The following is a 13582-nucleotide window of genomic DNA, read 5'->3' as shown; positions in this document are numbered from 1 at the left end:
TATTTGAGCGTGGCGAGGTTCGAATAGCGTTGGGAAACAGTTCACCTGCAAAGAGCTCCCTTACTGCGCCACTGCTTGGCAAGAGAGGGCGGTATAGGACGACAGTGCWGTAGAAAAGGTAGGATAGAGAGGTGGTTCCAAAACGTTTCACCCTTGCTGACTGCACGGTAAGACAAACGAACATGTTTGGCAGCCCACCAGTAGGCCAACGCAATTTTCCAGAAGAAGAGAGGTCTGACGTTCTGCATACTTAGCTATCTCGCACTCCACTACATTGATGAAGGTCATTTGAGCGAGGACTTACATAAACGGAAACGTGCACTGACATCATGTATACCTTTCTGCACCGTAGCACAGTTTAGTTGGTTGCGCGGTAGCCTAGATTCCCATGCATCTAGCTTACTGTGTTACAATTTTCCAGAAATGCATTTAAAGCCTTCTGACTGATGCCGAGGTAGCACCTCAAGGACCAACACTGGTCCACAGACCACCATTTGGGAAGCTCTTTTGAGACATATTGTACCCTCAAACAATATGAGGGAAACAAAGTTGTAGCAGTGACGAAGCAAGGACAACTAAGTTTCGGACAGAGTAGCAAGGAATACAACGTTGGAACAATGACACTTCGGTGAATCAATCAATGAAATGTATTTATAAAGCCCTTTTAACATCAGCAGGTGTTCCAAAGTACAGAAACACAGCCTAAAACCCCAAAGAGCAAGCAATGCAGATGTAGAACTCTGTAGAACGTTGCAAGGGAGATGAGTTCGGAGGAGCGATACGGTCATCCACAATAACCAGGTAACTGCAATGGTTGTAACCTGAGGGTCAACAAAAGGACAAGCTCAGTGCTTCAGTCCATCAAAGGTCTACCTGAACAAATGTCCGCTTGTGAACCGGTGGCTCAAAGAAAGAGTTCCCCGAAAGATACACTGAAGGTTTTCATTGTTTACGCACCACACGACCACCCTACAATGTAATTACACGCCTCTGTCCTCAAGACAGTGACTCGGTCACGCATCTCAAAGTCTAATCCAGACATATTTAGCAAGATAATCACCCGTCTTATTGTATAATCCGGTGAGGCAGGGGAGGGGGAAGGTAGAGGGGCAGGAGGGGTTATACTGCTAATTTATATCAGTCAACACGTCCGCGCCAAACGGTAACGACTGGAATTGTCAGATAAAGGGGGGAAACTCTCTTTCTATTTTTCTTCCTTTCTACTTCTAGCTGCATATTGAAGGTAAGGAGGATAGAGGATGGGGAGGAGGTCAAGGGCTGTTGACCATTGGCCAAATCGTGCTTGTATTTGTTTACTTCAATCRATCGGCTAATCAATAGATACATTTATCCATTCGTCAATAGGACTTAATGTGTTGTRGCCCTCTTTGGGATTTCTCCAGAGAGTTTGGGCAGTGCGAAGTGTACAGTCTGAATGGAAAATAACAATTACTGGTGGTAACAAACAGGAACTGACGGACAGACAGGATGCCAGCAGACGCCAGGACAGAAGGCACTGATATGACAACCGCACAGGAGATTGATTGTGTGGGATGCGAGACGGCGGTGTACGGGTGGAAATGACAAGATGTAACCATTGATAGGAGGATGACAGGGCAGCCGGCGGACAAGAAAATCCACCCATCTCCCTCTCCTCTTCTGGACCCCAAGCTCCCCCCTTCCCTAAACGGTAACGAAGGGGAGTCTGATTTCTGAGTCGTGACACAAAATCGGTGGTGGAGATCGATAGGAAGACGAGGAGGCAGCCAGGCCTATTGTACCGTGGGTTGTTTTAAGACATTGGACGAGAAGAGAGTAGCTGAGCCATCTAGGCATTGATCTTCTTTTGAATGCACATGAACAGCAAGGGAACAGGAGGAATTTTTTTCTTTAAATAGGGAAAAACACTGAAGTGAAAAAAAAGGACAAAGGATGAGACCCTCAGCGAACCAGTTCTGGATTACAGCCGGTCTGTGACATCATCCGCATTACCTGGGCTTTAACTCCGCCCCCCCCCCCCTTGATCCTCCGTTTCATTATTTCAATTAGCGTGATTAGGATCTGAAATTGCTTGTGTCGACTTGGTGATTGACAGCGATTGGCCACTTAGGGAGCGGCTCATGCTGTCTCTAATGGCTCATGTAGAAGTGTGTGTGTGTGTGTCTGTATGTGTGTGTGTGCGTGTGTWCGAAYGTGCACGCGTGTGTTTGTTTGTTTACCCTGATGGGTACTTTGCTCATTCRAGAGGAAAGCAGTTATTGAGGCAAACAACAGTTAGGCCTATTGTTAACTATGAATGTGCCACCATGGAAATTGTATTGTGCGCAAGCCCCTCATTATCTTGGAATCCATTTTGTACAGTGGAGGCTGGTGAGGGGAGAACGGCTCATACTAATGGCTAGAACGGAGCGAATGGAGTGGTATCAAACTATGTGTTTGATGTATTTGATACCATTCCACTGATTCCGCTCCAGCCATTACCATGAGCCCATCCTCCCCAATTAAGGTGTCCCCAACCTACTGTGATTTTGAACAACAATTATACAGACAATATGGCACTAAATACCAAGTAGCAGCCAACTGCTCACACATTCCTATTTCCAGTTGTTTTCAGTCATTCCCTGAACCAGCTATGAGAGAGGAACAACTGTTAAGATAGGCTAGATGGGTGAAACACACAGAGAGCTCGAGGAGTCGGTAGGAAGACCAAAGATGGTCTATAATAAAGATAGCCGAGTGACTGCTCTAACAATGGAAATACATGTCCTCAATGATTGAAGGCAGGCGAGATCAGGTGGGACCATTCTATCCAATGAGAGGGCAGATACGGCTGTATCACAACAGGGGCAACGAAGTAGTTTTTCTCAAAGTTGCAGGAATGCATCCACTTATATCARTACATTTGTGTCAGACTAAATATTTCGAAACTTCTATTCGATCAAATAAGCCTCACGTACTTGCTCATAGACGTCCATACAAAAATGGCTTATCTCACGCGGACCGATTTTGGGCGGATTTACTCTCGCTTCGTCTCTTCCTCTCTGAGGAGACAGCATGCTCAGAGAGTTGCAATCAGTACACATCACCTGCGTGCTGCTCGCATTGCCGCTTTCGACGGAGACAATCTCTCTCCTGTAATATTGCCGGACTGAAAAGGGGGTTCTGGTTTGCGCGGAGAGGCACATTTAGGTGGTTAATTGTAATTTATAGGGCCTACCTGTTCTGCTTGTCTCATCTCATTGTGATCTGTGGTCCCTGGGGAGGAGAAGGCAGACTAACACTGCCTTGTTGGCATGTGTCCCTGCACATCACATGTCTTCAACATTCGTACAACGTATGTTCAAACGGGGGGGCATTAGGCACAACTTTATGAGCATCTGAGATGGTCGGGGATGTGAAGGTGTTCTGTTTGACGTGTCCGTGTCAATTGTCTTGAGAGGCAGTCTTTCATCCTGGGCCCTAGTTCTGACAACACAGTGCGATGACAAGGCATTGATCTGTCACTCAAATGTGCAGCCATAAGTCTCTCTGTAACCCTCTCGCTCTCTACCTCCCTCACGCTTTCTCTTTCTCTTCTGCATCTCAATTCAATTCAATTCAATTCAATTTGCTTTATTGGCATGACGTAACAGTGTACATATTGCCAAAGCTTATTTACAATATAAAAAAGAGAATCAAAATTGTCAACGGGACAACAGTAACAACAATAACCAAGTGTCAAAATAACCATACATTGAACAATAACAATAAACATACAGTAGAGTACATGTGCAGGTTGATTGGTCTGTCAGACACTGTCCCTCAACTTATGGCAGGCAGCAATGTAGTGCGCTGCCAACCCACAGCTCTCTGCGTCCTCCCCCAACAGGACGGGTAGCCTATCCTCATCAGAGAGGTCTTTGAAACCTTGAATAAGAGTTTCAAATTTGGGGAAATGACACTCTCTAATTGTTTTGTATTTTTGACATTTTGTCAGGAAGTGCAGCTCTGTCTCGGGTTCTGCTGTTGTGCAGTGGTTGCACAGTCTTTCCTCTACAGGGAGCCAGGTTTTCCTGTGTCTACCCTTCTCAATGGCAAGGCTGTGCTCACTGAGCCTGTACTTTGTCAAGGTTTTTCTAAGGTTTTGATCAGTAACCATGGTCAAATATTTAGCCACGGTGTACTGTCGATTTAGGGCCAGATAGCACTGCATTTTGCTTTGTGTTTGTGCTTGTGTTTCCCAACAAGTGAATTCGTTGTAATTTGTTTTATTCTGATTGATTGGATGTTCTGGTCCTGAGGCTTCAGTGTGTTAGTAGAACAGGTTTGTGAACTCAGCCCTAGGACCAGCTGAATGAGGGGACTCTTTTCCTTGCTCAGCTCTTGGCATTGCAGGTCTTGGTAACTGTATTTTAGATGTTTCCAAAACTTAAATGGAATTTTTAGAGTTTTTATTATTAGTGGATATTGGCCTAATTCTGCCATGTATGCATTGTTTGTAGTTTTCCTCTGGACATCTTACAGAACTCATCTTAGAAGAATCTTACAGAACTCTGCATGCTGGGTTTCAATGGGGTGTTTGTCCCATTGGGTGGAATCCTGTTTTGCAGGTGGACCCCACACCTCGCTGCCATAGAGTGCAATTGGTTCAATGACACATTCAATTCGTTTTAGCCCATTTTTTTTATAGGTATTGAATTTGAATTTGTTTTTTAAATGGCGTAGAATGCCCTGCATGCTTTCTCTCTCAGTTTATTCACTGCCTCATTAAGGTGTCCAGATATGCTTATTTTTAAACCTAAGGTATTGTAGTGTGTGCAGTACTCTATATATTTTGTACTTCCCTGAGGCCTGGATCTTCTCTGGAAAATCCTTTTTTTTTAATTGGGGGGGTGGGTTTACTGCCAGGGCCCAGGTCTGGCAGTACTGCTCTAGCAGGTCCAGGCTCTGCTGTAGGTCATGTGCTGTGGGTGACAACAGGCACAGGTCATCTGCGAAGAGCAGGCATTTAACCTCTGGATTGTGGAGACTAACACCAGGGGCTGACATAAATATTGAAGAGTGCAGGGCTCAGATTGCAACCCTGGCAAAGGCGTCGCCCCTGGTTAAAGAATATCTCTCTATCTCTCTCCCTCTCCCTCTCCCCCTCAGCATGTCTCAGAAAGGGACAAAAAAGGGAGGAGCGCCCTCACCCAGATCAAGGTAAGTGAGACCCACCCGCAAAGATAACGGTGATGACACAATGGCAAAGATGATAATGTTGACAAAGAGGAAGTCAGACCCTTTTGTCCTATTCTCTTTCTCTCCGTCCCCTAACAGCACGTCATCAAACACCTTCTCTGGACATGGGACCCCTGGGCGCCCCGCGCTCCGCCAGCCCAAGTCAGGAGAAAATGGCAACAGCTCCAAGAGCGGCAGGAGCCACAGCCAGGGCTCTGTAGCAGCCGTCTATCTGTCCTACCTCAACACTCTCTTTGGACAGGTCAGTAACACTGTCGCCTTTTTATACCTCTGGGGTGATTTACAGTTTTGATGCAACGCAACCTGGACACAGATCCATAAACCAACTGAAAATGAACAACAACCATATTTCTCACACCTCAATTCCCTTCCCTCGACCCTAAGCTGACAAGTATATATCAGAGGATTGGCAACAACCTCTACTCAATACTAACTCTTAACATAGGGGTCCCCCAGGGGTGTGTCCTCAGTCCTCTGCGGTACTTCCTGTTCACCCACGACTGCGTGGCTTTGCACGACACCAACTCCATCATCAAGTTTGCCACGGTTGTAGGCCTGATAACCAACGACGACGAGTCAGCCTGTAGGGAGGAGGTAAATGAACTGGCAGTGTGGTGCCAGGACAACAACCTCTCCCTCAACGTCAGCAAAACAAAGGAGTTGATTGTTGACTCCAGGAAACAGATACACATCAAAGGGACTGTTGTTTTAAGTTCCTCGGTGTCCACATCACCAAGGACTTGACATGGACCAACAACACTACCACTCGGCAAGAGGGCGCAATGGAGTCTCTATTTCCTAATGCGGCTGAAGGAATTCGGCATGCCACTCCGGGACCTATAAATATTACTACTGCACCATTGAGAGCGTCCTGACCGGTTCCATCACGGCCTGGTATGAGAATTGCTCCGTCCACGACCGCAAGGCCCTCCGGCATGTGGTGAAGACGGCCCAGTGCATCACTGGGACCGTGCTCCCAACCATCCAGGTTACTTACTCGAAACGGCCCATGAGGAAGGCCCACAGCCATGAGCTGTTCACTCCCATGGGGAAGATGGTATGTGTGCTACACACACATCAAACGGATGCTACCAGACTTATTTCGATTGCTAAATAATGCACAATTGAATCAATTGCCCCCCAATCACCCCTTCCCCAATACACGTGTAAATATTATAAATTGCGCCTTCCTGTATTATACTCATGATAAAATTGTTATTCTATTCTACTGAGCCATTTACTGCACGTTTTTTAATTCTTATCTTGAATTATTTCGTATTATTGTTGCATTGTCGAGAAGGAACCTGCAAGTAGGCATTTCGTTGAACGGTGTATACCCTGTGTATCCTCCACATACAACTAATAAAACGTGAAACTCAAGGAACATAGTGGGTAGAATCGGTCACAGAAAACCAAACATGACAATCAAAAGCGCGAGGAGCACTAAGCAGTTGGATAAAGCACTAACAGATTGACATCCAGGCTACCACAACCCAATTGTCCCAATTAGCAGCCRTATCTCTGCCCAAGTACCTCCCTTGGCCCACCCTGCCCTTGCAGTGACATTGCCATAGAGTATTAGGTTTTTTTCTGTGCTTGGACACACACAGGGAGAGGAGGTTACCCCACCCCGTAGCATTCTAATCCYTGCCTCGGCGCAAGTATTAATAACGCCGTTAGCAAGGCTCACTGTCATCCTTCATTAGCCATAATGAGAACAGAGAGACAGACAAACAGACACAGTCCAGATGAATATGTTAGACAGTAAGACAGAGATATAGATATGTGTAAGGCAGAATTTATGGCATTTTTTGCCGCCAATTTCTTAACGTGAGTTTTAGCGTACGTTTGTTTGTGTATTGTATTGTGTGCAGATGCGTGTGTGCGCAGATGTGTGTGGTTGTGTGTGTGTTGTGTGTGTGTGGTGTGTGTGTGTGTGTGTGTGTGTGTGTGTGTGTGTGTGGTGTGGTGTGCGTGTTGCGTGTGCGTGTGCGTGTGCGTGTGCGTGTGTGTGTGTGTGTGTACATGCAGATCTGTGTACCCGTTCTTCATGTGTGTACACTGACTGTCAATGCATGCTCCTTGTGTGTTCATATGTCTAATGGTTATTTAAACATTTTGCTCAGCCACCCATGTGAAAGCAAGTAGATTGGAATGAATTGTTAATGGGTCTGTGTATTGACTGATGATTGGAAACTTGACTTTTTGGCATACGGTCTAATCTTCTCTTGATGAATAAATCAAATGAATGTGTGCTGACCTTGCCGTCTAAATATGTCCTTGTGTACGCCAGAATCTCCTCTACAGTGCACAGGAGCACATAGCGTGTCTGTACACCGTTGGATATTATATTGCTTTTACGATGCCTGACCATTTTGATAGGGTATTATTTCTTTTACATTGGCTCGTTGTTGCTGTTCTAATCTTTAGAAATAAAACCAAAGATGGCATTCAATGTTTACAAGAAATGATGCATAGTAACATGGGATATTCAAAGACTAGGCTTCTACCTAAGTATGTCATCAAAGCACCATTTTGGGGAGTTTATAAATTGCAGGTGCTTTACATTTGTAGAGTGACCTTTAACAGTAGCCTAGTTGAACAACATCCTTTTGGCCTGAGTTTTTATTGATTTGACCTTAACCAGGAAGTCCCATTGAGGTCAGAGGACCTCTTTTCCAAGGGAGACCTGCGAATGCGTTGTGTTTGTGTCTGCTGSTGACCTTTGGCATGACCTGCATACATTCAGCTTGACCCTCATATGTCTGTCGAAATGTGATCCACATGTGTACTGTACCATGTTTCCTTAGCATCCTGTGTTCTGTAACGCTTGTATCCCACTTTATAGCAACATCCTTACTGTAATGTCCATTGCGCACATCTTTCTGCCTAAAAACTTAATGTAGCAAGAATTCTTATAGGGCGGCAGAGTTGCTAGCTGTTTGTACAATTATCCTTGTTGAAATGTGCCATTCATGTACCTCATTGATGTGTATGACAGCATACGTAAATGTGGCTAACGTGTCTCGTATGTATCTATTGAACTACCTGTAGGCTATCTGTACAGCCTGGTCTCATAGACTAGACATAACATAGTAAACGTAAATCTGGGATACTCATATTAGTATATGTTACGTTTGGTGTGGTTACATAAGACAGATGGTTGCTTAAGGCAAAAAAGAAACTGGGGTGGATGTGTGGGCATATAACATGAACGTCTAGCAACCCAAAGGTTGCGAGTTCGAATCTCATCATGGGACAACTTTAGTATTTGAGCTAATTAGCAACTTTTCAATGACTTACTACTTTTTTGCTACCCTTCCCCTAACCATTTAACCTAACTCCTAAACTTAACCCTAACCCTAACCCACAACTCTAACCCCTAGCCTACCTAACATTAGCCAGCTAGCTAACGTTAGCCACCTAGCTAGAATTTTGGCAAATTTGTAACATATGGTATGCTTTGCAATTTCGTAACATATAATACAAATTGTAATTCATACCATATCGTACGAAGTGGGTGATGGACATCCACAAATGAATTGATCTGTATTCTGCGCCAATGCAAGTTAGCCTTTGTGCTACCAAAATTCAGTGTTGTTTGTATGCTATATGCCTTTCTGTTTCTACTAGCCTGTGGGGCCTGTCTTTGTGGAAGAAAGATTCAACGTTATATGTATCTTAACGTTTTCTATACTGGATCCACAATAGCCTATATATGCTGAGGGAGTTCAGCTTCACTTACTTGCATGTTGCCATTTCTGGCATGTGTCACTGCAACAAAATAGAAAGACATGAAGCACAAAATATAATTTTCGACTCAATAATTCCATCTGCATTCCAGTGGGATCCGCAGATGGATCTAGCACGCCGTTGTTTTCTATCTAGCCATGTGAGTCCAGTAAGACTCATTGACTTTAGCATGTCTCTGCCCCTAGTCTTCTGAGTACTGTGAATTGTCCCAGTGCTCTGAGCTTTGCCTGGCCTTACCACCAGCCACAGTCATAATATATATGTCATGACTAAGGGCGCATACATATATATATATATATATACAGTGCATTCAGAAAGTATTCAGACCCCTTACCTTTTTCAACATTTAGTTATGTTACAGCCTTATTCTAAAATGTATTAAATAAATTGTTTACTCATCAATATACGCACAATACCCCATAATGATGAAGTGAAAACAGGTTTTTAGACATATTTTCAAATGTATTACAAATAAAAAACAGAAATACCTTATTTACATAAGTATTCAGACCTTTTGCTATGAGACTCGAAATTGAGCTCAGGTGCATCCTGTTTACATTGATCATCCTTGAGATGTTTCTACAACTTGATTGGAGTCCACCTGTGGGAAATGCAATTGATTAGACATGATTTGGAAAGGCACACACCTGTCTATATAAGGTCCCACAGTTGACAGTGTATGTCAGAGCAAAAACCAAGCCATGAGGGCGAAGGAATTGTCCTTAGAGCTCCAAGACAGGATTGTGTCGAGGCAAAGAGCTGTGGAAAGTTACCAAAACACAGTGGCCTCCATCATTCTTAAATGGAAGAAGTTTGGAACCACCAAGACTCTTCCTAGAGCTGGCCGCCTGGCAAAACTGAGCAATCAGGGAGAAGGGCCTTGGTCAGGGAGGTGACCAAGAACCCTATGGTCACTCTGACAGAGCTCCAGAGTTCCTCTGTGGAAATGGGAGAACCTCCAGAAGGTCAACCATCGCTGCAGCACTCCGCCAATCACGCCTTTATGGTAGAGTGACCAGACGGAAGCCACTCCTCGGTAAAGAGCACATGACAGCCCGCTTGGAGTTTGCTAAAAGGCTCCTAAAGGACTCTCAGACCATGAGAAACAAGATTATCTGGTCTGATGAAACCAAGATTGAACTCTTTGGCCTGAGTGCCAAGCGTCACATCTGGAGGAAACCTGGCACCATCCCTATAGTGAAACATGGTGGTGGCAGCATCATGCTGTGGGGATGTTTTTCAGCGGCAGGCACTAGGAGACTAGTCAGGATCGAGGGAAAGATGAACGTAGCAAAGTAGAGAGAGATCCTTGATGAAAACTTGCTCCAGAGCGCTCAGGACCTCAGACTGGGGCGAAGGTTCACCTTCCAACAGTACAACAACCCTAAGTGCACAGCCAAGAAAGCGCAAGAGTAGCTTAGGGACAAGTCTCTGAATGTCCTTGAATGGCCCAGCCAGAGGCCCATAAACCCGATCGAACATCTCTGGAGAGACCTGAAAATAGCTGGGCATTAATATGGAGTTGGTCCCTCCTTTGCTGCTTAACAGCCTCCACTCTTCTGGGAAGGCTTTCCACTAGATGTTGGAACATTGCTGCGGGGACTTGCTTCCATTCAGCCACAAGAGCATTTTAGAGGTCAACACTGACCTGACCAAAGGTGTTCAATGGGGTTGAAGTCAGGGCTCTGTGAAGGCCAGTCAAGTCCTTCCACATTGATCTCGACAAACCATTTCAGTATGGACCTCGCTTTGTGCATGTGTTATTGTCATGCTGAAACAGCAAAGGGCCTTCCCCAAACTGTTGCCACAAAGTTGGAAGTACAGAATCGCCTAGACTGTCATTGTATGCTGTAGCATTAAGATTTCCCTTCACTGGAACCAAGGGAACTAGCCCGAACCATAAAAAACAGCCCCAGACCATTATTCCTCCTCCACCAAACTTTACAGTTGGCACTATGCATTCAGGCAGGAAGCAGTCTCCTGGCATCCGCCAAACCCAGATTCGTCCATCAGACTGCTAGTTGGTAAAGCGTGAATCATCACGCCAGAGAATGGTTTTCGCCAGACGTAAAGAGACCAATCTCATCCAAAAAGTTGAATCAAGTTTACGAAGAAGCACCTGGATGATCATCTGACTTAAAATTGCTTCATAATCAGTCAAAGTTGAAATATTGCTGTCTATCAATGATTCCCAACCAAATTTACTGAGCTTGTGTAATTTGGACAAAACCAGTACAGTATGTTTCCCGAAGAGTTGTAGAAAGTCAAATCTTATTCAAAATGATTCACAGCTATAATGGCAGCCAAAGGTTCTTCCACCAAGTATTAACTCTGGGGTGTGTCGACATATGTTGCCAACACATTTTTCTTCATTTTTACTTCATTTGGAAAATGATCAATAAACATTTTTCACTTTGAAAATGTGGAGTAGGTTGTTTAGATCTGTAAAATGTAGTCCCTTTTTAGATGTAATTTAAGGCAGCAAAATGTGAAGACTGTGCTAGAGGTGTGTACACTTTCACTTAGCACTGGAGTCTGAAATTATTGATCCCCTTGATAAAGATAAGCAATAATGACTGTATAAAATAAATACTTCAAATACTGAGCTACAGTATATTGCTCAAAAAAGTACATCTTCTTCGAAAAAAGGTAAGGGTAAAAATTATTAGAATTCTTAGAAATAAAGTAGTCAAAAGTTGAGTATTTGGTCCCGTATTCCTAGCACGCAATGACTACATAAAGGTTGTGACTCTATAAACTTGTTGGATGCATTTGCAGTTAGTTTAGGTTGTGTTTCAGATAATCCTGTAGCCAATAGAAATGAATGGTAAATAATGTATTCTGTCTTTTCGGAGTCACTTTTATTGTAAATAAGAATATAATATGTATCTAAACACTTCTATATGAATGTGGACGCTACCATGATTACGGATAACCCTGAAAGAATCGTGAATCATGATGATTGAGAAAATTACAGAGGGTCAAAGATCAAACCCCCAAGACATGTAACCTCCTCTGTTATTGGTAATGGGGAGAGGTTAGCATGTCTTGAGGGTATGATCTTGTAACCAACAAGCATCCATGTTTGTAGAGTCACCAGCTCGATGGAGTCATTGAGTGCTAGAAATATGGGACCAAATATTCAACTTTTGACTACTTTATTTATAAGAATAATCTTTAGGGGTGTCAATAATTGTAACGGTGTTCCTCTTCCTCTTCATCCGAAGAGGAGGAGCATGGATTGAACCAAGACGCAGCGTTGTGATAAGACATGATATTTAATAAACAAAACAGAAAACACGACGAACACTTGAATAATTACAAAACAACAAACGACGTAGACTGACCTGAACGTAAGAACTTAMATGTAACACGAAGAACGCACGAACAGGAAAAACAGACTACATAAAAACCGAACGAACAAACAAACCGAAACAGTCCCGTGTGGCGCAACATACACAGACACAGGAGACAACCACCCACAAACAAACACTGTGAAACTACCTACCTTAATATGATTCTCAATCAGAGGAGATGAAAACCACCTGCCTCTAATTGAGAACCATATTAGGTACCCATTCACCAACATAGAAACAGAAAACATAGACTGCCCACCCAAACTCACGTCCTGACCAACTAACACATACAAAACTAACAGAAAACAGGTCAGGAACGTGACAATAATTGACCTTTTTGAAACAAAATCTTTCTCTGAACAATTGTACTAGTATAAAATTATATTATTTATATATTTTTTAAATTCATATAATATATACATTATAGCTTTATAGCTATATATAGCATTATAGCTGTATATACATTATACAGTCATTATTACTAATAATTTCAAACCCCGCTGTATGTTTTCAGTGACGGCCACGATTTAGCAGTGCCGGTGCACCGCTGCTAAATGAATATAGGGGAAACACTGGTGTGGCGTCAGAGTTGACTTCTTGTCTCTAATCTCGAGTAAAGGGTGGTATTAATTTATGTATGTGTATATTAACGACCTGAGATGAGAGTGATATGATGTGTTAATAATTAGTTTCTCGTTCCCCCCTCTCTCTCTCCTCTCTCTCTCTCTCTCTCTCTCTCGTTCCTTCCCCTTCTCTCTCTCTCTCTCTCTCTCTCCTCTCTCTCTCTCTCTCTCTCTCTCTCTCTCTCTCTCTCTCTTCTCCCTCTCTATCCCCCCTCTCTCTCTCGTTCACCCCTCTCTCTCTCTCGCCCCCCCCCTCTCTCTCTCTCTCTCTCGTTCCCCCCTCTCTCTCTCTCGCCCCCCCCTCTCTCTCTCTCATTCCCCCCCCTCTCTCTCGTTCCCCTCTCTCTCTCCTTGTTCCTCCCCCCTCTCTCGTCCCCACCTCTCTCTCTCTCTCGTTCCCCCGCCTCTCTCGTTCCCCACCTCTCTCTCTCTCTCTCGTTCCCCACCCCTCTCTCTCTCTCGTTCCCCCCCCTCTCTCTCGTTTCCCCTCTCTCTCCGTTCCCCTCTCTCTCTCTATCGTTCCCTCTCTCTCTCTCTCTCTCTCTCTCTCTCTCTCTCTCTCTCTCTCTCTCTTTTCTCTCTCTCTCTCTCTCTCATATATATATATATATTGCATATGCACCTACACAG

The 13582-nt window shown here is 44.1% G+C and overlaps 1 protein-coding gene across 1 annotated transcript in view; it reads left to right on the top strand.

Moving 5' to 3' along the window:
* The first annotated feature begins 1140 nt into the window (after positions 1-1140).
* The window catches only part of LOC112071024 (calcium-binding protein 4), a 23238-nt gene continuing 10796 nt past the window's right edge, over positions 1141-13582 (top strand). The window contains exons 1-3 of the mRNA XM_070439212.1: positions 1141-1243; positions 5131-5181; positions 5299-5461. Of these exons, the coding sequence (XP_070295313.1) occupies positions 5132-5181; positions 5299-5461 (213 nt within the window). The 5' untranslated portion in view covers positions 1141-1243; position 5131. The remainder of the gene's footprint in view (positions 1244-5130; positions 5182-5298; positions 5462-13582) is intronic.

This window comes from Salvelinus sp. IW2-2015, unplaced genomic scaffold (assembly GCF_002910315.2).
Source record: "Salvelinus sp. IW2-2015 unplaced genomic scaffold, ASM291031v2 Un_scaffold1497, whole genome shotgun sequence".
Taxonomy (NCBI): Eukaryota; Metazoa; Chordata; class Actinopteri; order Salmoniformes; family Salmonidae; genus Salvelinus; species Salvelinus sp. IW2-2015.
This window is presented reverse-complemented; position numbering and strand designations above follow the sequence as displayed.